General features: G+C 48.4%; 1 protein-coding gene across 3 annotated transcripts; it reads right to left on the reverse strand.

Moving 5' to 3' along the window:
• Positions 1-4378: 4378 nt before the first annotated feature.
• Positions 4379-18740, reverse strand: LOC104053499 (cytochrome P450 3A12). Of its 3 annotated transcripts, none has more exons than XM_064461551.1 (13): positions 18647-18740; positions 16609-16702; positions 15432-15484; positions 13980-14079; positions 13431-13544; positions 12781-12869; positions 12039-12187; positions 11409-11536; positions 10997-11081; positions 9842-10002; positions 9400-9626; positions 7717-7879; positions 4379-5541 (listed from the first exon to the last, which is right to left on the reverse strand). In XM_064461551.1, exons 3-13 carry the CDS (start codon positions 15461-15463, stop codon positions 5446-5448), a joined length of 1344 nt encoding a protein of 447 aa, XP_064317621.1. In that variant the 5' UTR covers positions 15464-15484; positions 16609-16702; positions 18647-18740; the 3' UTR covers positions 4379-5445. The 3 variants fall into 3 exon arrangements, with proteins under 3 accessions (XP_064317621.1, XP_064317622.1, XP_009513241.1); XM_064461552.1 differs by lacking the exon at positions 18647-18740 and adding an exon at positions 18544-18615; XM_009514946.2 differs by lacking the exon at positions 18647-18740 and adding an exon at positions 17711-17871.
• Between the last annotated feature and the right edge of the window lie 6260 nt (positions 18741-25000).

Consider the following 25000-nt stretch of genomic DNA (forward strand, 5'->3'; position numbering starts at 1 on the left):
CCAAGACCAAGGACATGTTGATACCAGCAGTCAGATACTGCAAGGTTGGCAGGTAGCTAAATTGGCTCCAGAGCCTCACCGGCCCTTGTCAGGGAAGGGAAGATGCTGAGTCTCAGCACAGAGGGCTGTAATGAGGATTAATAAGGCATGTGAAGACAGTCTGTAATTGTCTGGCTGGCTGTTTCCTTTGCACCTTATGTTATCATTTATGCTTGTGCAAAGTGGCTGTAAAATGCTCCAGGTCTGATTCAATATAACTCTGCAGAATCTTCGTACAGGTGTAAATTGCTCTGTGATGTTCAGGGCAATGTCTATATGCAAACTAATCTGATCATTTCTGTTGTCTTTTTTTTTTTCTGTAAAATCCTCTGCAGTCAATTGAACATTTTAATGCCTAATAAGCTGCAAAATATTAGGTATTTCATGCATAAACTTACTCCCCAGAAACAGAATTTGCAGTGCCCCAAGGAGGGCTGGCGCTGGATCAAGATGCTATGGCTAGGCAACCAGCTCTGTGGTGCTGTGGGCTGGCTGCTGCCCACAGCTGTAAGACCAAGCAGAGGAACATTCACAGTCGTACACCTCGGGTGCTGGTGCACAGTGACAGCAAATCTGAACCCAGGAGCAGCCATGAAAAATGAGGTAACAACATAATTTTGGAGGGAGTGGGCAAAAAACAATGCCTGACCTTGCCCAGACATAGGAAAAACAACTACAAACCTACAGCAGCTGTAAAATGAGCCTGAACTAAAACATATGAGCTGATATTACGGGGAATAACTCTTAAGAGGTGGAAGGCTTTGACAGACGCACTCCTACAGGTAGCTTCAATCTCTGGCAGCTGCAAGGCTTCAATAATGAATGTCAGACTGCCGGCCAGCTGCGAGGGGAATAAACATCTATTTGCCTTCGGTGGAAGTAGCATCAGTTTGACATACGGCATTCAAATGATATGAAGTTTAAAAGAGTGGTTAAATGACTGCTGTTTGACTTGAAACCTTGAATCTACTGAAGCAGTATTGCAGCCGTTTACCTTAGCTCTGCTGGGGATTGAATTGCTGGGCTTAAAAATGAAAGATCAAAGTGTTTCTACAAATTCAGTCCATGGTATGTTGTGTATCCGATAGTGTACGTGTGACTGAGTGATTAGAGGGGTAAAGACGGGTCCTCCTGTTAAGGCAATGATGTTGTTGTGTCCTTTGACACCACAGATGACTGCTGTCAGCACAGACAGGACTGAGGAACCACAGAGGTGTCTCTGTGCAATAGACAGATGGGGAGAGGGTTGGGGTGAATTTTGGGGCCATGGGATGAGAAAGAGTGGGTCTCTCCACCTAGTCCTGTCCTGTGGTCTGGCATCCCTTCTGGCATCCTCTACCTTCTCTGCACTGGTAGACTCCTTTTTAAGGCTCTTCTGCATTTTGCCTTGCAGGATGCCAGCCCAGCCTGCACTGTGTCCATCACCAGCTTGTTTTTGAGTTGGCCAAGAAACCAGTGCTGCAAACAATTTACCTCCCTGTTTTAGGAGACCTTGTTATGCACTTGTTACATTAGCCTGTCAGCTTAATACCAGCAGTCATCACACTTTTATAACCTACCTGCTGAAGTGCTTTTTGCTTGCAATCCTCACACTAAAACATGAGCTCAGGACCAAACCTGCTGCAGGAAAAAAAAATATCTCTGCTTCCTGACCTTTGGGCAGACTCTGTGGGCTGATTATTCCATTGATTTTAACTGAATCAAGCATTCAGTAAGGGTGTCTGGAGGCCTGTCTCTTTTCAGCAGCGGGTCCAGTACAGCACCAGCAACAATAATATGGACAACCTCTATGCAAGCCTGGGTCAGGGTCAAGAAAGCTCCAAGCATCTTGTAAATTGTGGCAGGCATGCCCGCGCTACCTGAGACCAGCCCCGGGACCTCCTGCTCGCCCGCTCACGCAGCGCCGGGAGAGGACCGAGCGCCAGCGAAGCACTCGAGCCCTGTTAAGCCTGGCAGCGATACCACTTCAATAAGCGAGCACCATGTTAAGTACAATTGGGTGCTGTCACTTGAAACTGGCCCAAATAGTTGAAGCACGAGTGAATGGGGCCAGATTTGAATGCTGCAGCTTGACGGTGGATTAGCCTTACGGAAGGAGCTGTTGCTAAGCTGACGTTATGTTTGCATTAGGAAGTGGTGCTGTGCTATAGGAGGGAGATACATAGAGCAAAGGGGTTGATCCTGAGGGCCCAGTATTCAGCCTCTGTTTTTTAAGGGAAGTAGAGGACTTGCTTCAAGATGTCAGCAGCTGGAGCACATTAGATAAGCTCCTGAAGCATTTCTGCTTTAGTTTCATGCAAAAGGAAACCCATTCGCTCACTCTGTGACCTTGCTGTGATCTGAATCAAAGCATGGCATAAGGTGGATGCATGGCAAAGCTCACTATTGGCGAGCTGTAAATAATTTTTTTTAAAATTTTATGTGCAGGTAAACTGAGGCAGACAGCTGTTGAAGAGCACAGCTCTGTTTCCCTCCAGCTACAGAAGAGTGGTAAATGCTCATAGCTCTGGAAAGCAGACCAGGAAGGGTTCGCAATGAATAACCCCCAAATAGCTGCTCAGCCTGGAATAAAGCAAAGAAACAGTGTCCTGTGTGCTGTGTCTGCTGGAAAACTCACCGTACCTGAGTGATTCCCCAATGCAAGGTCCCCCCCAGCCACTCCACAAAGCCAAAATCTGATGGCAAACCTCCCTCTAAGACAAGTGGGAATGGACAAAGGTGTGCACTTTCTGCTCTTAAACATGACTGACTTCAGTGAAATGAAGATGAGATTTGGCACGCCTCAGCATCGTTTTGTCCCTTGCCAGAATCCCGCGCAGATGCTGGGAGGAAAAACAGCGCTGTGCCTTTGCTGGTCGGTCTCTCTGCAGGTACGTCGGCGCGGCCAGTCGCAGCAACCTGCTCGCCTGCTTCGTCAGCGAGGGGTGCCAGCAGATGAAGATGCCTTTCAACAGAGATGAGAGAGGCTGAAATCCTTTGACACCTGCAAGTGAACTGTATATTACCAAAAGGTTAAGCAGCTTTGTGAGAGAGATTATCCTGAAGGATGTTTTCTGTAGTGTTGACATTTGTATGGGAGTGATTAATTCCAACACAGGCATGGAACGAGGAGGCAAAACCCTCGCTGCCACCGGGCAAGCTACGGCCTTCGCTCCAGCAAGGTTACTAATTCATCCCTGACCTGTGACACTGCGTGTGACTTTGTCACCCTCATCTTCTCGGTCACCTCTCAAGGCAGAGACCTGAGGATTTTCCATGCCCCTTTTTGTGAACTGCTGTGACGGCGCAGGCACTTTTTGTCTGTTTGTTCTCCAGGGCTCTGACTGCTTCTATTTTTTGCCGTCCTCCCCCGAGATGTGCCGTAACAGTCAAACACAGTGCCATGGCTTTAAAAAAGGGGACAGTAACAGCTGAAAACGAAGACAAATTGTCACTTTTGTACATTGGTGGCAGAAGGGAGCTGCACTGCTGAAGGTTACGAAGGCAGAAGGGGAAGCCATGGCTGCCCGAGCTGCTGGGAATTTTCTAACCCTCTCACCCAGTTCATCAGTGACTCTCTAGAGAAGCAGCTTTACTCTTCCCCTATGCTTCCAGGCAAGGGTGTCATTCACTGGGGAATTTAATGTGCTGCAGAAAGGTTATTACATCTCTTTTGAGTTTTTATATTCAATTCCTCAAAAATATAGAAAGCAAACATAAAAAGAATAATATACATAATCTATCTAAGAATATAAAAGAAATATAAAACGTGCTGTCTAGTGACTAAAGTTCCTCAACCCAATTTTGCAATGGAAAACACCTCACACCATCAATGGCTCTGCTCAGCAATTTATTCTGGACTGGGATATTTTAAACACCACCAGCTCCAAAAGCAGTTCTTACTGCTGATGATACACATGAGGCAACGCCTTGGATTCATTCAGGATATAAGGAACTTTCATCCTCCAGGAATGCAAGCAGCATTATACATGGTGGTCACGGAGAGCACTTTGAGCCCTGCATTAAGTCAGCCGGTTGCAGCATGGAGCAGATGCTGGAACTGACCCCTCTGCTTTCACAGAAAGACAAATGTTGGCTGAGACTAGCAAGACTGACTGCACCCTCAGTAATCTGTGGTGCTACATGGTGACAGTGGAAGAATGAACTGCCAAAGAGCACTTGTATCTCCACTCTGGGGCACTGATCTTTGAGGATCTTTTGTGAATCCCACCAAAGAAGTGAGGAAGCCCAGCTGGGAGAGGTGATGAGGCCACATCATTGTCTGGCCAACGGCTTATGAGACCAACAGATGAATCCACTCGTGTGTAGAGGAAAGAATAGAATCAGAGACTGGCATTAGTTGGTTACAGAAGAGGTAAGTGAGCTTTTTATTGCAGCTAGCCCTCCAGTAGCAATTTCTGGAGGAATAATATGAAATGTGAGCATACAGGTCATCTAGAATCTACAGAAATGACAAAGTCTAGCAAGACTTTCCAGCTCTCACTAGCCAAAGGCAACACTTCCAGACTAGGGTTCTCCAGGACAACCGAAGGCTCTCAGTGCTGCACCCTGCATGATTATTAATTCGTTAAGTTGGTCTTACAACGGCCTAATATAAATCAGAGACTAAAAGGTGTCATGACAGCAGCAGAGATGGTGCCTGTGTTGACAATCCCTTCTACAGGAGATGGCTGCACACCTGTGGTAAAATAAGCAAACATTCAGGAAACACATGTGAGGCACTTCTGGCCCACTCTGCAGATCTCCAGTCACTGGGGGTAACTGCTTGTGTCTGGGGCCCTCCAGTTAACTCAACGTGCAATCTCAACCATGCACAAGCCATCTAAAGTCTTAAGAAAATCTAAATAAATTGGCATCAGAAAATTTGCCACAGGCGTGCATTCCTGCGAGGATGTGAGCACTTTAACACTTGTCAGGGTCATAGCACACAGCTGAGGAAATAGCCCTGGACAGCCCTGCATTCCCAGGACGATAAAACCAGAAGACATACAGTCACCCAGCAGGCAGCAGGAACAGGAGCAATGGTAGCATTACTTAACTATGTGCAATTTGCTCTCCCTGTCTTGATTTAAATTACACTGCCAGGAGAGACTGACAGTGTCTGGAATCAAATTGCTTAGAAAAGTGCCTCTTCAGAGGGAGAGAAAAAAAAAAAAAGCCCAAGTAACTTGAAGTGCAAATGTTCTTGCAAAATGCCTATTGTGATCGGGGACATCGGGATCTGGGACTCGTGTTCATTAGGATAATGCTCATGTAATTATGCTGGGCCAAACCCCTAATGCCCTGTTATGAAATGGGGGGGGTCGCGCCCCTGACATTTCTATAGTGCACGCATCAGCCTGGGTCTCCTCTCAAGCGTTAGAGAGGCACCACCAAACAAGAGTCCCTGATCTGTTCCTGTTTCCATCACTTCTCCAGATCATCATGGGCTCTGGGGACCATCTTCAGGACGATGGGCTGCTTCGGTTGCATGAAACCTTTTGTGTCCAGAACCAGCGGGATCTTGAACAGGAAGAAAAAAAACCAAAACAGCCATGTAAGCTGGGAAAAAGGACACCGACAGGACCCCTACAGCTCACATACATCTCAGCCACCCCTTGTTTTCAATGCATTTCCTAACTTAAAAGTGTACTTATAGCAGGACTATCGCTATTGCTTATGCAAAACAGGTATGAACTGGGGTTTAATAGCCCTCGGCTCTTGAGTAAGCTGGTTAGTGAATTCTGGCTTTCATGTGGCATGGTAGGAAGAGCTCGGTGCACTGATGAAAAGGATGCATGTGGAGGGAAAAGCAGCCAAAATCCGTCTGGGAAGAACGAAGCTAAGGAGGGGCACACAGTGCCATTTTGTTTAATGCTGAAGTGTGTCAGTGCTAAGGGGAGCTAGAGCGTAATGGGAGCTGGAGGAGCAATAAGCTCTCCGGGAAGAATGAAGCTAAGATTGCTGCTCAGGCTGAGTACCAAAGAAAAAAACATCCTCACACAGAAAAGCGATGGGGTCCCATGAGGTAGGCAGGAAATCTCAATAAAAAAGAACATTTAAAGTGGGTGTTGGAGGGAGTCATCTTGCAGGGGAGGGAAGAGTGTTTTACCAAGTCTCCTCTATCAGTTCAACGCTGCTTGTTTCCCAGCTCTCCTTCTCCCCATCAGGACAAGGGTGATAGACCCCCAGCTCAACAAGCTAGATTAAAATCCCCATAACCCAGTAAGCTTTGTTTCAGGAAATTTAGGCGATGTGGCTTGGAGCTCAATGTGCCATGAGTGGAGGAGCGAGAGGAGGCTACAGCTTCCTTATACGTATTCCAAAGGGATGTTCCATCAGGAATTTTTTCCCTCCTGCTCTGATCTGATGTACATGACATCTTCTGTAGAAAAAAGGGCTGAAGGAGCCCCATAAACCTATGGGCACCAATAATACAATACATATTTAACTTGTCTCCTTTTAATTAAAGACAGTTATAAAAAGAATCAATTTTATGGATTGCAGAGGACTAGAAAAATGTCATTAGACTTGGGGGAGGGTGGATAGGTCACTGCATTGTTAATGGACTATTACAGTCTTTCACCTCCAGGTTACTAGTTGAGTTGCAATCTGAATCTGCAGAGATTCCAGCCGAGCACCCGTGCCAAGTAATAATTTAATAAAGATTTTTTTCTGTTTCTTACAACAAATGTCCTTTGAATACACTTGCTGCCCCTCTACTCTGATTTCCCAAGCTTGCCTCGTGAAGGGAATGTATTAATGGCAGAGCCTTTTGCCGTAGTCAGTGCAGAAAGCCGGGTTGGGGCTGGAAACTAACACCAAACCTAGTGCTACCTGCCTCTGAGGCACAGGGAGTTGCCGTGCTTTCAAGAGGGCTTGCTTGACATATAATTTCCAACAGCCATTGAATTTACTTTATGTCAAACAGCCCTGTCTTGCAGGGCCTGCCCCATCAGTACCGCATGTGGCATTCACTGGGATCCTGGGCAAAACCAAAACCTGGTGGGATCCTGCATAGCCTCAAAGGGGAGAGAGTCACCAATTCAAATTTAGCTCAGATTGAGCTTGCTTGAAAATTGTTACCCTTTAAAGACTGCCTGTTGGCCCGTAAGAGAGTAATTTTGGTGTCTGGGGATCTCGCACAGAGAATAGCCATGTTTGTGTTGCAAATCACAGCTTTGGAGCGGGCTGTGGGGATATTGCCTTTCTGCTCTCTGGAGCAGGATCTTCCTAAGCTGGGTCAAGGCAGACCAGCAGTGCACCATGGGGGAGCAAGCACCCCCTGACTTAGGTGCACCCAGACAGAGGCAGGGATTTCAGGGATTTCAGTCTGACATATTTCACCAACATTAAATTTGCTTCTGTAAAGGCTTAAAAAAAAATATATCAGTAACTTGTGGTGAACCATTTAAATTAACTGAGAAGATTTAAATACAGTTATTCCCATATGCCTCTCTAATCCACAGTGAAATCTTCCTCCTTCATCTCTGTGTGAAGTAGTAAAACCCTAGTCTGCAGGCAATGTTCAGCAGTCCTGAAGCTAGCAGTCTCTGAACTCCTCAGGGAAGAGAGGGATTTAATGTGCATGAGAGACAGTTCCCTGTTTGTGCTGAGGTGTAGGCAAAAGAGAGTGCACAGGACCATCTCAGTGGGACTAAAGGGCAAGTAATAAAGCGTATCATCCCATGTCCTCACCGGAGTGTCTTTGCAGGTTCTGAATGAGAAGTTTTGCAACAGGGCGACCACAGCCACTTTCATGACAAGGAGAGCAAACCTCATTCCTATGCAGTTCCTGGGGCCAGCCCCAAACGGCAGGAAGGTGTAGGGGTCAATAGAGTCTTTGCTCTCTTTACTGAACCTGATTACAAACAAACAAACAAACAAACAAACAAACAAACAAACAAACAAACAGACAGACAGACAGACAGACAGAAAGTTAGGAAGAGCTACTGTTCCAGGATATGACAGCTTTCAGACCTAAGTGATGAGAGGTCTGGGAAGGCAAAAAATTTTTGTGTTTCTGTATGTATTAGAAGAACCCAGCTAAGTCCCTTATTTCTGTCTCAATAGATACCTTATGACTCCGCTTTTATCCTGCTGCTTGGCGTTGGCTGTGCATCTCCAGGTGCAGCAGGTGAACAGGGAATACGTGAAATATGCTAATGCATGTCATAACCACTCTTTTCTCAGAACTCCCTCTCAGCTCCAAAACTGAACCCAGATTTCAAACCCTAAAACACACAGGTCTACAGCTTCACGTCTTCCCTTTAGATCAAAGGACTGAGGAAACACAAAGACGTTCTGCCCCTGCGTGACTAAAGGGAGGGTCACTTTTGAGACACGCCAGCCATTCCTCTCGTCCTCATGAAAAACAGGGAAGAACAATCAGCTTCACAGAGAAATTTGTCACTGAGCATTTTCAGTAATACTTCTGAGTGATCAGTTAGTTTTCATGTCAGAAAGATTTTCAGTCCTGGAGCATGAGGTCCTGGTACAGACCTCAGCCATGCTAAGTCAGCAGTGAAGTATCTCGCTCCTGAGACACCAGCATATCCCTCTGATGAACTCCCAGCAAGGCAAGTGATCCCTAAAGAGCTCCTGTCCAGCTGCCCATGCCTGGTTTGTCTAATGGAGTAAGGATGCAGCTACTGGAGCAACTGGTGTAACGTGCCCATTGCCAGAGTACTCCCGTTTGGGTGGTTCCTTCTGCATTCAACACAAGGTGACCATAGGGGTGATTTCAGCAGCACCCATCTCCCTCCCTAATATCTGCCTGGTACTGCTGACATGTTTAGTCCCAAAGGTCACCACACCTCCACACTGGGGTTAGCTTCCAGGGGCATTTCAGCCCCTGGTGCGAGGGCACAGATGTGATCCTGCTCTCTCTGGGTCAGCCCTCAACATCTTTGTGGCCACCTGAAGACTGGCAAGTGCAGTGTCTCCGAGGTCTGCCTTGGGCTAGCTCCTCATTTTGCAGTGTCTGATAGAGAGACTCCCTAGCAAGGATTGTTTCATAACCCAAGTTGAAAAATTAAGTTTTATTTCCTACCTGTCTTTGCCCTTCCACTGCTGATTTGCACGGCATCGTGCCAGTCACCCAATGGCTCTTGTTTTAATATGTGGCCATAAACCCCTCAGCATTACAGCTGCTGGGAGCTGTTCTCACTGTCGCTCCCTTCAATGCAGTTAATTAAATTCCATGCACAGTTTATGGATGTAGATCATAAAACTCCCCTCATGGTAATGCTGGGACTAGATGTCAGACAATGATAAATGCCTAATTTAAATGTTATAATCATACATTCCCCACTTTTGCTGCCATTTCCACTCCCAGGGCTGAGGTTGAGCATGCAGCTATTGCCCCTGGCTGGCCCTCACCTCTCAGGCCTGAACTCATCTGGCTCCGGCCAGTACGCCGGGTCACGATGCAACACGTAGGCTGGGATCATGACCACCATGCCCTTTGGAATAGTCACACCATTGAGCTCCACCGTCTTCTTGCAGACCCTCTCAATCCGGCCACCGGGGGGGAAGAGCCGGAGGCATTCGTTCACCACCATATCGAGGTACTCCATCTGCATGATGGCGTTGTATGTGGGAGTAGCCTGGGGAGAGGAATCAGGGTGGCTATGAACATGGGATTTCAACCCCCCAGCCCAGCATGCCCACAACACTTCCCCTTCAGGCATGAGAGACCTGAAGAGGGGAAATCTCTGTGCTAGCACCTCCTCCACTCTGGTTTGTTTCCAGCCTGGCTTTTGGCTCTGGGTCTACAAGGCACAGGTGGGAACAACCCCAGCATCTCCCCACCCTCCTTTACCTTGTCAGGTAGGTTTGCATCGATCTCATCCTGGAGTCGCTGCTGCACGTCAGGGTGGGTGGCCAGGTTATATGATATGTAGCTGAGGGTGGAGCTGGTGGTCTCATAACCAGCAAAGACAAAGACAAGAGCCTGGGCCAGTATCTCCTCATCACTTAATGCTGAAAAAGGCATAAAAGCACATGCAAGAAGTTGAAACCTACAGTGATTCACCTTTAGGAATTCAGGATCCCACTTGTCAACCTAGGTAATGTTATTCATAATTATTTAACAGCTGTCAAAGGAAACATCCAGCTAACATTGACTGGCAGGCTCTGGTACCACAAAGGGGTGGGTCTGGCACTGTTGTACGGCCAGAAAACTGCTGTCAAGATCAGCAGCGTTATGTTGCTGCCTTTAAGAGCAGAATCAAGGTATGTGCAGCCTGAGTCTGATTTAGAAAATCTCTGTGGTCTTCCAGGACCATGCTCCCAGGCAAAAAAACCCAGGGGCACATGCCTGGAAAAGTTAGAGATAAAGAGATGTCCAGCACCTCCCCTAAGCCATGAGGTGAGCCTTGTGCTGCTGAGGAATTAGCAGCCCTGAGCATAGCGTGGCAGTGGTAATAAGGACAATACAGGATTTAATGCTAGTACTGCAGTACTGTCCCAGTGCTGCCAGGATGCAGCCTGCAGCACAGGCTGCCATACAAATACCCTGTCCTGGCACATCAAAAGTTTACAAGCATCCTGCCTTGATTGAGGTTGATGGACTGGGACTGCACTTTGTCTGAGTCATTGTTTTCTAACAGTTTACCTAGGATGAGGAACAGAGATGAGCTCATGGATAAGCAAGGTACATGCAGCATACGTGCTTGGTGTGCTTTATGAAATACAGCCAACACCACTGGCCTCCAGAGGAGATAAAATAAGAAATGGGAGTAAGAAGATATTCACTCTGTTTGCTCTTCATTGCACAAACAGACCTCAGGCTTTATCCCAAGAAACGGGATATAATAAAATATGGCTGATATGTGATAAGCATCATTACTACCCCACTACTGAGACCTTGAACCTCCTGTAGGATTAATGACAAAAATCATCTCCTACTTCCTTCCTTTAACTGCATGAGGAACTAATGTTTTCTGCTGAGAGCAGGACAGATCTCAGGACATACATTTATATGAGTCGGTCTCGGCAGACTTGGAGCTGTCATGTGAGCTCTGCGAGTCAACCATGAGTTGCAGGAAATCAACCCGGTCCTGGGGAGAAACAGAAGCAGTGAGAGAAGATGTGGGTGGGGAGGAGGCAAACCTTGTCCAGCACTAGCTCTTTGCTGAGACACCTGCTCCATTTGCAGCCCTACCAGCAGGCTCGTGGCTTCAGTGCCTGTTGAGGTTCAGGCTGGAGACCCTCTATGAACATGGATACTTTCTCTACATGGAAGCTCAGGCAGGTCATGCCTCTGGCCCTCCCCACGTTTGATGAGCTGGGAGTGAGTGACACACCACAGCTTCTGAAGACACCACCAGGTGCCTCCTGCACTCAGGAGGACACCATAGTGAAGAGGTCCCCTGGGCTGGACTCACTGTGTTGCTGCCCTTCTCCCGTTCCCTCTTCATTTTTATAAAGACGCCCTTGAAGAAGTCCATGACCTTTGAGGGTAACAGAGTCACTTTCATCTTTTCCAGCACTGGGATGACAAAGGGGAACAACACTAAAAGGAGAGAAAAGAACAATATATTTTAGCTCAAAGGGGCACAAGAAGCTCAAAACTGGCAAAAAGCATAGAAAGAAGCGGGGTGAATCGGGATCCTGACCCAAAAAATTGCTTTTTGTTGCCTTCAGCTCTCTTTTTACCTAGCCATGGCTGGCGTACAAGAGCACTTGAGAATCTCCTCCATATGTTGCTATATGGCCACAATGGCACACGAAGTGCAGCTCTCTGACAGAGCAGCTCTCCATCGCGTCTCTGCAAACAGGGTCTCTGCTTGTAGGAGGATGCTGCAAAGACCCACATGGGCTGTAAAAATCTTGATTGTGGTTTCCCTAGGGAAATACTTCTACAGACCTGCTAGGGTGAATCCAATCCTGCAAAGTGCTGAGCATCTCCCACGTGGCAAAGGGGGCTCAGAGCTACTAAGGGAGCTACCAGGAAATGCAGGTGGTCACCACCTCTGACATCAGTTCGGGGCTGTATAAGATGACGTGTGTCATACCTAAGAATACGAACACGGGGTTTAGGAAATTGAATTTGAGAAATTTCTTAATGTTGGTGACAAAGGGGTCACTGGGGTTGCTCATGGAGTCAATATCCACACTGAAAGAAGTACTGGCCACCACATCCATGCTGTAGGCTCCAAAAATGCTAGGTAAAGAAGAAGAGAGAGTAAATGGGATGAACCTAACCAGCACAGTGAATAAGAGCCCATCTAGGAAGAATTCTTGATAGGGCATCCCTTGAGAGGGAATCTCTTTTAATCAAGGACTCAGTGCAGAGTCCTAACATAGTAGGTCCTGTCCTGATTTGGCAGTAGCAGGCATTATATTTTCCCAAGTTTCCCTGGTTGCATTGGTCCCCCAATTTTTCTCAGTACCAAAAGCCTAGGCTGTAGTTGGAAAGCACTGAACTGCAGTCCAGGGTAACAAAGACTGTATTCTGACTTCCATCTATAAAAGAGATTGTAAAAATGACCTCCAAAAAATACCACATCTTGTGGGGCTTCTGGAACAGGCCCTACTCCTTCCTCAAAACACATCCACAGCAAAATGACCTGCTGGTTTGAGCGGAGCAGAGCACAGCAAGCCCACTGCTGAGGAACATACCATGCCCAGACCACTATGGAGTTCGCTTCCATAGTTGACAAGGGATTTGTGCTGCAGCATGGAAAAGGCTCTCCAAAACAGCCCCTTCCACACACTGAATACAAATTTTTCCTGTAACCCCACACAGTTACTTACTCCTTTGTGGTCACAAACTCATTGTTAGCCGCTTTCTTCTCAATGTTTTTCACTAACTTTTCACCGTAGTGATTAATGATAGGGAACATCTGAAATGCAAACCAAAGCAGAAGGCGTTGCTGACTTTCACCTCCACCAACCAAGGCTGAGCAATTCCACACGGCCATGTGCCACTTGCCAAGTCTTTGGCTTGTGGAGGAAGGGCAGGCATGGGGAAGGTATCATTTCCAGGCCTCAGACATTGCTTTCTCTCATCTTAATAACCAGCCACAAAGCTCATCTGGCTATGACTGAGCAAGGCTCTTCTCCCAAAACCCAAAACCCAGCTAAGCCTCCACTCCAGCTGGGAGTGAAGATGGAGACTGACTGCATGCAAAAAGGGGCCCCCATAGTCTGAGCAATGTGCTTAGGGAGAAGAAAATACAGGTCATAGGGCCAACAGCCTCAGCTTGCAATACCCTTCTCCTGACTCCCTCCCCAGGACAGTATACAGCCACCGTGTTGCTGAACTGCACCCGACAACGCAGGTGCTAATGAATGTGGTCTTGACAAATGGGGTTACTTCCCCATTTGAGGGGAAGGTTTGTACTCAGAAATGGCCGAGTCCTCCTCCAGCTATTGATGCAAAGTACCAGTGGCCTCTGCTTTACCTCCTTCAGCTTCCCACTGGTGAAGGTTGGAGACAGCACAGTGCGAATTCTTTTCCACTTCTCATCTTCAGCCACGTTAAGGGCTGATTCCAGTAACCCATTCAGACCGAAGTTCTGCTCAGGGAGAATTTTACAGCAAAAGGGACATAGTTAGACGCAGATGGGCAAAGGTTCCCAGCCCCCTTCCACATGACAGTAATGCAGGAAAACCCTCCAAACCCCAAAACCACCACGTTGACTTGGCCCCTGAAGTCATATCAGCACTACCTCAACCAGTGAACAACAGAAATGGAAACAAAAGTGTAAGAATCATAAATGACATCACCCCTAGGGTGTATCCAGGCTGATGCCCCAACGTCCCAGCCAGAGTGGCCTCTACAACTCCCTAGCAGGGTTTCATTGTTGGTACCGTCCATAAACCGGAGCACAACAGAGAGCAACTACTTGCTGAAGGGTTCAGAGAAGGAGAACAGAAACCAAGAAAAAACTCTTTCTTTCTTGTTCCACGCACTCTGTACTGGAGAGGAAAACACAGGACTAGACACCTACCCGGCGATTGGTAAAAATAGTATAGCACTCTTTCACCAGGATGTTTTTGATGAGGACGGGGTCCAAAATGGCCAGCACAGGCTGCCTGCCGTCAAAAATCCTAAGCCAAGAGAAACCCACGGTCAGTCCATTGCTCACAGTCGGCTGGAGCAAAAGCAGCCTGCTTTGCCCGTGGCCAGAGCCATGCACATTGACTGCTGGCGCCCAGAGGGTCTGGGCCAGCTGTGTCCCCTCTGACAAAACAGCCAGAGGGATGAGGCTGAAACTGTTTTATTACGTAGTAAAACAGGAGAAAGGGAAAGCAAGTGCCAAACACAGACAGCATGAGTGTTTCTAGAAATCATCTGTGGTATTAAAGAGTTGCCAAAGCAGTGTGGGTTTAGATGAAAGGCAGCTTTTGCCATGACATTGATCCCCTGCACTTGGGCTGGCTGAGCTCTGTTTCCACAACTGGTAGCTGAGTCAATAAATCCACACTGAATAGCCTACCTGTGGGGTAAAGAGATTTCTCTGCATGGCCTGCGAGGCAATGAGAGGGGAAAAACTCAGCTGTCTCCTCCATTTTCCAATCAACAGAGACAGAAAAACTTAAAAGCCTTGTTGTGGGCTAAAGGGCAGGAAGCCTTGGGCCACAGCCGAGGGAAGCTGCCATCTTCAAGAGGCTTGAGAATGTTTAATCTTTCAAAAAAAATGTGCTAGGTTTCATGAAGCCTCCTGGGATTTTTTTTTTTGTGCAACAATTTTGCCTCAGTTTGAGAGGTTCCCAAGAGAAGCATGATAAGAGGCCCCTGCACAAAACTAGTGCTGTGCAGGGAGCAGGGAGGCAGGTTGAAAAGCAGCTCGTGCCCCGGCTCTGGGAGAAGCAGGGAGCAAGATGAAAAACACTGCGGCAGCCTGCAGCTTACTTTCTGCTCAAGACACACAGAAGAGCAGCTTCAAAGGCATGAGGCTCAGTTTGACACCAAGCAGCGGAGTTTTCTGGGCAGGCTGCATGGCTGGGAAATGATTGGTGCCTTCCCTCACTAATGCATCTGGCGCTAAGAGATAAAGGTATGGCCGTGCTGATTCGGCGGGTGTTGGAGGACGAGGGGAGCTCCCTGGGCTCTCTGTGGCGCAAGCTTCCCTGGCGCCGAGGTCACTAACACGGCTGTTTAGTTTTTAACGCTCCCAAAGGGGAAAAGAAAAAAAGGTTATTTTCAAAGCTTATGCAAACAAATGACCTCCCAAAACTGGCCACCATCATCCCAGCCCTGCACCGTACTGAAATCCCAGCAGGAGGGAAGCCTTGGAGAGACAGCTGCAGACTTCCCCAGTGGTGAACCTGGATTTTCCCAAGCTATCACTGCTGGACTTACAGTGCTGAGACATGGTGGCAATGTACCTTTTTCCATTCTATTTTGGGGCCACGGAGCACCCCAAACAGGCAGTTTTCTTCTGCAGAAAGAAACTCACCCCCAGATTTTGCCATACTTTTCAAAGCACATCTGATCAAAATTCAGGATTCCCTGCAACAGAAGAAAGGAGAAATGAACAGCTTGCCAGCAAAGAGTGATCAAAGCCGGTTGCAGCTGGCAGTGCGGTGCATCCCACAGACCCATTGTAAGTGGCAGAGGTTGGGGGGTACATGGAAGCTCTTAAGAATCATGTAGACACTTAGGGGACATTTGCACTGGAGAGAAAAAAGAGAGCAGAGAGAGAGGGGAAAAAAAGCACTTTCAACTTGTGCTAGTCAACCTGAGCTAAAAATGTAATGAAGACAAGGTATGACAGGGTACACAGTTTTAGTGTGAGCAGAGTTAGCAGGCAGAACTAGATCCCAGGGTGTCCTTTCATCTTCAGCTCAACAAGTTAGAGCTGCTACTGCCTTGTCCTCATGAGATCTTCCACTGCAGTTACTGAACCGGAGTGATGATGGCTTTTTTGTTTTGCTTTGTTTCCATTAAGGTTTTAACTGATGTTACATGTAAGGATGAAACTTATGGGACACATAACACTCACCATGCATCAACTAAACCATTAGTAAGAGACCACATGCGTGCTGTAAGCCCAGCAAACACAAGCTAAAACACCTCTGTCATTGGAGCTGAAGCTAATACATTTTGCCCTGCATTTGCAGTCAGTTACCTGGGAGCAGCTACTACCTAGTTATTTCGTAAGGTTTAGTAACTCGATAATAACTGAGTTTTATTTAGAAATCTATTCACCTGGCTTAGTCTCAAGCTGGCCAAACAGCAAGTGGCTGGATGGGCATTGCTGGGGCTAAATCAGCCTCTTCATGGGGATGAAACAAAGCACAAAGAAACATACAGTTCTCAGAAATTAGCAGTCTTAGGCATCTCTCCAATATTTTTTTTCTTTGTTTCCAACAGAACTTCAGCTGCTGGCGAGCAGGTATAAATCCAGGGAGAAATTAAGAATGTAAATTACAAAGTAGTTGAAAAACACTCATTCGGGTCAGCTAGACTCTAAAAGTAATTTTGTATGTCCAAAGATCTTCCTACTTGAAAGCATCATTTCCATCTGACTGAATCAAGACCAGAGGAAAGAGATGCCCAAAGGATGGGAAAACCAGCACCAGCTACAAGTAAGAACCTAAGGCAGCTACAGAGCAGTAGCTGCTGGTACTCACATGCCGATACTCCAGGAAAGTTCCCAAAAATGGCAGAGGCCGTGGCCCGGGAATGCCCAACTTCTTGAAGGCCTGGAAAGGCCATAGTCCATAGCTGCCAAGCAAAGAGCATGCGAGATGCATTAATGCAACGAAAAGAGAAGGTCCTTCATCCTGGGCACAGTAAAGAGCTTCAATAGCTGGTTCCTGCCCCACATGGGAAGCTGAAATTACGGACTAGCAGCAGCAGACCTGCTGAGGATACGCTTTTCCTGCAATAAATATAGGATCACTGGGGTACAAGATAATTCGGGGCACATTTTGATACAAGGGCTGAAAGGCGCTGCAGCCCAGACTAGGCACACACAGTGTACCTGGGCACCTCAGGTCTTTATTCAAGGGCCTCATTTACTTCTCCAGATCAGCGATCTATGACGCAGGTGACTGAAGAGAGGCCTCAGATGGATTAAGTTCTCAAGTTGAGACCTGCCCTTGGGCTTGTCTTTGCAAAGACCTACTGTGATGCTCAGGTGGTAGAGCCACAGCAGCACAGCAGCAACATAAACTATAACAGCAAAATTAAGTTTTTGCTTGTAGAGCTCACTACAGCTCCCCTGAGTGACATAAACAAAAGGGCAATTTTGCCAACATAACTATTTAACTGAGGGCTTCTGCTGGCAAAAGTACACAGGCAGACATAGATATCATCCACTGCCCTGCCCCCAGCTCGCAGAGCCTGGCCCAGCCGGGGCACCCTGTCCCCTTTGCAGCCAACTAGAGCCTGCTGTGTTTGAAAACACAGAAGTTACTTCTTCCTTTGTATCTGCTGAGACAAACAAAAAAAAAATCAAGAAGTTCCTTTCTGTTTCCCTTCCCTTCCAGCCCAGATTCCTCCTTCCCTTCCAGCTGGCACGGGGAGGGCACAGGGGAGCCCCGCAGCCTCTGCCTTTACCACCCCTCGGCTCTGCCTTGAAGGCAGCACAGGAAGACCGAGGATAAGTTTATAACACTAATTCGTGTACATGGGCACTTCCTACCAAGGATGATGGCCCTGCCCCTCCCCAGCTGAAGGCACAGGGTTCCCTTTCTCCCTGGTCACCCTGGGGAACCACCCTCTACTTACAGGACCAGGAGGCTAAAGAAAACGATGAGAAGCAGCCAAGTGACAAAAGAAAAGCTTGGCAGGAGATCCATTGTGTGTCCCAGCCTGCCCTGAGAGCACCCGTCTCCTGCGAAGCTGCCGGCTTGGTTTATGGATTTTTTTTTCTCCTGGCCTTTAGCTGCAGCCACGCTCACATGACACCAAGGAGGAGTTGTCTTATTTGCTCCGTTGCTCAAACTTTAACCCTTGGGCAGGTTTCTCCCTCGATTGGGGTGTTAATAAGATGCCCAGCCCCACACCTCCTGAGATTTGAAACTGCTGAAAGGACAGTTTCGATAAGAAGAAAAGCTGGCAAAAAGCATCAACTTTCTTTACCCCTTCCACCTGTCTCTTGCCCAAAAGCCATGAGGTTCACATGGGGCTGAGGGGGAGCCCCTGGATGCTCTTACAGCAGCACTGATGCTGAACAAGACTTGCTCCCCCTTACCCTGTCCAGTCTTGCTTTTGCTGGCTTCATCACTTTTACTGACGGGGAGGAAACGCTGCTGTCCCCGACCCTGCTCCCGGAGGCTTTCTGGCTGTGCAGATCACCATATACCTTCCCTTGTGCCTCCCCCTCCCATCCCCATTTATATTGTCCTCCCACACCTCCTATTTAAGGTCCAGGAGGGAAGGGGCTGGAGGCGACAGACCTGCTGGGAAACACTTGCTCAGGACTGAAAAGGGTCTGTCATCCTCAGGCAGAGCCCTCTGCACCCCAGACTTGGTGGGGAGCACAACCTGCGTGCACACTTGAGCCGATCGGAGTTTCTCTCGATGCCCCACTGCACAGCTTGGTGGCTTTGCTGACTTACCTGCCCACAGCTCAAGCCCCAGCAAGCCTCCAGGGCATGGGCATCCATGCAGGAGGCAGCTGAGGACTGAGCAATCTGCTGACACAGCGCACACCACACTTACAAGGTTGGCCAGCACCAACGCTCCCCCGCCGTAGCATTTCGGGATGGGTTTCCATTTCACTTCTGCATGGGGTTGCACAAGATGACTTTTGCTGTTTGGCTTTAGGCAGCTCAGTATCTTCCTCCCTCCCACCCCGCCCCCGAACTGTCTGCTTTCTACTGGACAAACAGGGAAAATACATGACGCTTATGGGCAGACTGTGCAGAGGAGCCTCTGGCCAGTTTAGCTACAGGCATGCAAACTCCCTGTTCTGGTGGGTGGCTGTGGGGATGGGTCGTGGTCTGCTTTGCCCCCATCACACCATGAGCCTCCTGTACTTTTCTGTGCCATCCAGCACAGTCCTCTTCCCCCTGAGCCCACTGGCAGAGGCACGTGGCCAAGGGGAGATGAACTCCAGCCGAGGAGCCCACGTGCTTTGGGCTCCCCTGCAGCAGGCACCGCTCTTCTGCCTCAGGCACGCTCAGCCTTGAAGAAACCCAAGTGCTTCTGCAATTATCCACCAGCCATCGCAGGCAGAGTGCGTGGGGCCATGCCCAGAGGCCAGCAGTGTTTTTTGCCTCTGCCCAAATATTTATTTTGCCTCATGAAACACAGGCAGTGGGTGCGGAGCTGCCGGCAGGTCCAGGGGTCACCTCCACACCCCTGTAGAAGAGCCAAGCAGCAACGCTGCCATTTTTGGTAGGGCGACATCTCAGACATCATCAGCTTTGCATGGCCTCATGCTCAATGTGCTCGATGATTCATGTAATCAGGGGCTGACAGTAATCAATTAGCTGGTTTATGGAGGCACGTGGCTGATTCCTGCTTCTCCAGGCAGTGCTGAAGAGCTGAACCCCAGCAGCGTGCTGTGGCAGAAGGCTGCGGCAGGAACCTTATTCTCCATTTTATGGTGCCTCCCTCCTTATAAGCCGCCTTGAAGCAACCTGGGAGATATCCTTTATCGTTACATCCAAAGGCCATTTCTCCCCCTCGCAGGGTCCCATCCAGAAGGACACCAAGAACTGCGATGGGAGGTGGGAGAAGAGACCAGGTGCCAGGGCAGCAGCTCCCCAGCTGGGATCAGCTGCAATTCTTCCCTTGCACAAGCCCTTTGATTTTCCAAAAACCTCTGCTAACAGCTGTTGTGATTTCTCAGCAGGAAGCAGGTTTGTGGATCGGTACTTTCTCCTCTCTCAGACAGATACTGAAGCAAAGCCAGACTTTGGAGGAGAATTAGGATGTTAGTTACCCCCCCTCCCAAGAGTAAATAAACTGTGCAGCAACTTCACATGCAAAAAAATTGCTCCTTTGTCCAAAATAGGTTCGAGTGGGAGCAATCTGCTCATCTAGAGGTGACACTCTAAGGAGAAGACAAGATGCAGAGCCTCATCAAACCTCTGGTGCTCTGCCACACAGACCTGGGGGGGCGGGGGGAGGGACAGTGAAACCATCCCCCTGACCCATTTCACACCAGAAGCACTTCTCTTCCCGGCGGCGACATGCTCTGCTAACCTCCCCGTGACCCTACAGGGACAAGTGCTCAGGAGGGGAAACCCGTGCGGCTGGCGGGGGGGGACGTTACTGCGCAGAGCTCCCACAGCCGGGCTCCGCGGCGTCCCTGACGAGCGGCACATCTGCGGGGTATGAGTGTGGGTGGTGAACTTCTGCAAACTCCTTATTGCCTTTCTGTTTTGGTTTGGTTTTGCATGTCTCTCGGAGCGCTGTTGTCTGCCTGGCGCCACGGGTTTAAGAAAATCATAGCTGATAAAAATTCTACCTCCCAACCAAAATTGCCACCACAGGTCAGAGCTGCAGGTGAGATGATCCTGAACACTCATTATCGCATCATTTTATACAAAATGAAGGTATTAAAGCTATGCTTTTGTACTCACACAGCCCTTTAGACCAAATGTGATGGTAGAGTGTTTACTTACTGAGGCTATTTTTTTAACGCGAATATCACTGAAATGGCACCCAGAAGGGATAAAGCAGAGGGGAAAGCTCTCCAGATCGTGTTTCCTGGCAACATTTAAAGGGTTTTAGCATTTTGGGCAAGCAAACCACACAACAGCGCTGCAGGTGAGGCTGCAAGGCATCCCAGCACCTTGTCTAAGAGAAAGGAAGAAAGTTGCCCAAGTTTGGGCTGGGATCCCTACACAGCTCATCTGTCCAAGGCTGGTGACCCATGAAAAACGTCCTTCAGTACTGAAAGGGGGAGCGATGGCTGCTCCCCACCGTGCTTGTGCAGCAGATGTGCTAAAACAAATGAAAAGTAACAGCAGCAGCGGCAGACTGCGCGTTGACATCAATGCTGCTTCTAATTTCACCTGTTTCACAGAATTGTCACTTTTTCCCCCACCTCTCCCATTTCAGATAATAACTTATTTAATAGGAAATGTCTCTGAGAGAGCTGTTAACCTCATTGGTAAGAGTCAGATCAACGGCCAGCGGCCTCTTCAGTGCCCTGGGCTACAAGCACCGTTATATATGAGAAGACAGAGATGGTTTACAGCCCTACTGATGTTTCCAGGGTTAATTATCTGCACCTGTGGAGGACCCAGAGCAGTCCAAAAGGAACCTCCTCCTCTGGATCGTGAGCAGACGTGGCCTCAGCCCCTCTGACATCGCCCTTCATGCTGACACCAACACAGTGCTGTTGCTTTCCCCATTAATAAGAAAACCTCTAGGACCCTAAAGAGGCTTGCAGGAGCGCTGGTGGTGTGTGGTGCTATAAAATGACTATATATTCTTATAATAGAGCGGAGGAGAGACTCGGTGTGACCCCTGCATCCCCCATGGCAGGGTCTCCTGTAGTGGTACTGGACACTGCCAAAGCCATGGCCCCACATGCCTCCCTCGCTCATCTGCTGGCCACCACGTGGTCTATCGCACTGCGGTGGCTCCTGGGGTGTTTGCTCCTGCCACACCACCCCGGCCATAATCCTGGTTCAATATTAACTCGCATGCTATCTACCACTCCTCACCGCAGCAATGCCAGGGTGCTTGGCTTTTATACACCGTATACTTTCCCTGTGTTTGCGCTACTGTCATCCCGGAGCGTAGCGCCCTTCCACTGCGGCCAGCATCTTGCACTCCTCTCCTCTGCGCCAAGAGGGGACAGGTGGCCAAGCAAAGCAGATATGTGGGGATTCAAAAGCCGACAGTCACCACGGTTAATACAAACAGAAGGTGATTTGAGCTGCGATATCTGATAGTAGTCACTGGTAGTATCATAGCTGTAAAAATCAGGCAATACATTTTAGAGCAACCATGGAAATGACAACTGAATTAACTGGGGCAAAGAAGATGATATTAAACCTCATGCAGAATTTCAGAGGATGAGGGCTGACAAATGAAACCCCCTTCTGTTTGTAAAAACTCCCTGAGAGGCAGAGGTACAAAAACTATTAAACTCCAGACTCTGCCCCAGAGGAGAGGTGATCTTACCACTGTCTGGTTGGCGGGTCTGGAAGAGGCCAAGGGGAGAGAAGTCCTGCGTGGACACAGACCACCCCCGGAGACACGGCCTCTGCTGCATCTCAGGCTTTTGCTTTAGCGGCTGTATTGTAGACCCAAAGGTTTTCCCTTCCTCCACATGCTATGGCAAAGATCACTTCGTAACGCACAACAGCCTTCTAATGGACAACGCAAAATGTCAGCCTTCTTAAAAAAACGGGCTTTTATACATTGATTGTCCCATCTTTACAATTCTGTTATGTTCCTTTTGCTCCACAAATAGGATCACAAGCTGTTTATTTCTGGCTCTTCCTTACAAATGTTGTTCTCAAATGAGCCTCTTGAAAGGGCTAAATAGGAAAGCACCAGATGTACGACTTCCTCGAAGAGCTTCAGCAGCCCGGGAATGACCAAGGGCTGGCACCGGTTTCTGCCTTCCTCCTCACCGAGCCCAAAACCACGCAGCTCTTCATGCCTGGGCATTTCTGAGACCTCTGCAGAGCAAAAACACCACGTTGCTCCTTTCATCCAGCAACGCTGCTGAATGCTCCTGAAGCATCAGCAGCTGAGACCCATCTCCCTTTCACTCCGCTATAATTTCTGAGCAGGGACAGAAGACTAGAAGCCACAGCCAATGTTACAGCACAAACCCAACCACAGAAAGCGCAGAGGGGGCAGTGCTGTGTGCATTCCCCGCGCTCTCGGATACCAGCTCCTCCAAGGACAGCCTCTCCTTTGCCTGTCTCACACTGTACCAGAGAAGAACTTCTCTGCCTTTTCAGACCTGCCAGGTGGTAGCTCGGGCTCACTTGATGGAGAAGCCAGCGCTTTCCAGAAAGTGAAGTGGCATTGCCACGTATGCAATAACCTCAATTTCTGCTAGGCCACTTCCAAATCAGAAGTCAAGCCAGAAGAAAAACCCAAAATCTTGACACAGCTCTGAGGATATCAGCTCTAAGCACGCAACATACAGCCTTTTCTACCATGATCCCCTGACCTCCAACCCCACCTTATCTCATGAGGACACATGTTAAGAACAGCCCGGTGGGTGTAATGCATTTTAGAGCCAGGATCTCTGCTAGGTCAGAGGTGATGCTCAGAGCAGCATCGCTGCCCTAGGGCGGAGTTTGGCCCATCACTTCTACCTCCCGCAGAACTGGTGCTTGGGCTGCGGTTGTTCTTTCGGGGTGCATCCTGCGCACGGACTAAGGGCAGGGATGAAGCTGTTTGGGTCATGATTCATCCAGCATCATGGGCTCCCTATCAGCAGGTGCTGGACGCGAGCCATCCCGAGCATGTCCAGGCACAGTCCCTCCTGAGAAACCCAGCAGGTATGGCTGGAGGCTTCTCGCTCAACCTCACTGGGAGGATTTTCTACAGCAACTAAAGCCAGGCTTTTGGCTGGTTGGATTAACCCTTACTTGCTTCATGAAGTGGGCTCCATTGAAAATGAACATCTTTTTCTCACCTTTTTAATTTCTTCTGTGATGCAGAGACAGCTATAGATCAATGGAAGTGTCTTCATCGATCACCCTGGATAGTTTTTGCTGGATGGAGGATTGAAATGCTGAATCCTTCCTCTGCCAGTCCGTTCCATGCTGGGGGGTAAAACATTTCCTAATTTCCAGGAGTTTATGTGAGGTTTAATCCCAGAGGATACAGTCTCCCAGCAGATTAAGTTACAGTCTCATAAATCAATCCGGAAATCTGCCCTGCTTCAATCCCACATTTTCCATAGTTCAATTTGTCTGATGACTCCAATTGCCCTGCTCCTCCCCTGCCCCCACCTCTGGGGTGTTTAGACCAACCAGATGCACTTGTACGTACATTAAAAATAACCCAAAATAATAAAAAAAGTGCTTGTATTTACAAGTTGAGTTTTGTACTGTTGGAATTAGACTCTAATTAGGTCAGTCATGTTCCCATGGTAGTGTATGAATGATAGTGCTGGAAAACAGACAATTTATAGAGACCCAAAAATAACTCATCCTGCTGTTTTGTAAGAAAGATGTGTTTTCTTTGCCCTGCACTGAGGACATTTGCGGTCGAGGCCGCTCGGGCACACTCATACCAGTCATACAAACTGTGGCTTAGTCCTACAGGCAAAGCTGGCCTGTGCCTCAATTTCCTTCTACCTAAAGAAGGATATTAATCCTTCCCAATTTGACAGGGCTGCGGTGAGGTCACCTGTGTTTGTAAGGCATTTTATCACTCTTGGCATGAGGCCCCAGGCTATATTACACACGTTTTCTTTTCAGACTTGCCTTTTGGCCTTATCTGCATAGCCTGTTTAGTGCCCAAAGTGCAAGCATTTGCACGAACTCAGGTTATCGAGGATCAGGGTGAAGAACAAGTCCATGCCTTCGCCGCTGTGTGGACTGTTGCTTTGCTAGGGTGCCTACCTGAACCAGGCCGGCATGAACGGTGCACGAAAGCCCCTAGAAGTTGCACAATGTGGGGAAGTACCTTCGAATGACATCACGGGCATTGGTCGCTTCCTCCTCTGACACATTGTCGTCACTGTCACGCACTGATGATTTGCAGTTTCTCGTTTCGGCACACAGAGGTGCAGATTCTCCGACTGTGCAAACGACTTCACTGTTTTCAGCGCTGCTGGGAAATTTGCCTTGTAAAACTTTGCGGAATGACTTCACGTGTCATACTCATCTGATTTAGGATTACCCTAACGTGTTAATGAACAGTGATGAATGTGCCAATTGCCTACTTAATGAAGGTCTCTACCAGCCTGGGAAGCCAGCAGCCACATTGCCTTGGCTTAGACGGACGTACCCTGCATTTCCAAGCAAACAAGATAGCAAAGGAAAACGACTCCTTTTCTTGGGGCACAGTGGAAGCAAATGAAAACCCAACAAAAACGTGTGTTCAGTTAAAGTTCCTTTTGATTTTGTGGGAAACGCA

Source organism: Phalacrocorax carbo, chromosome 10 (genome assembly GCF_963921805.1).
Source record: "Phalacrocorax carbo chromosome 10, bPhaCar2.1, whole genome shotgun sequence".
In the NCBI taxonomy this organism is placed as follows: Eukaryota; Metazoa; Chordata; class Aves; order Suliformes; family Phalacrocoracidae; genus Phalacrocorax; species Phalacrocorax carbo.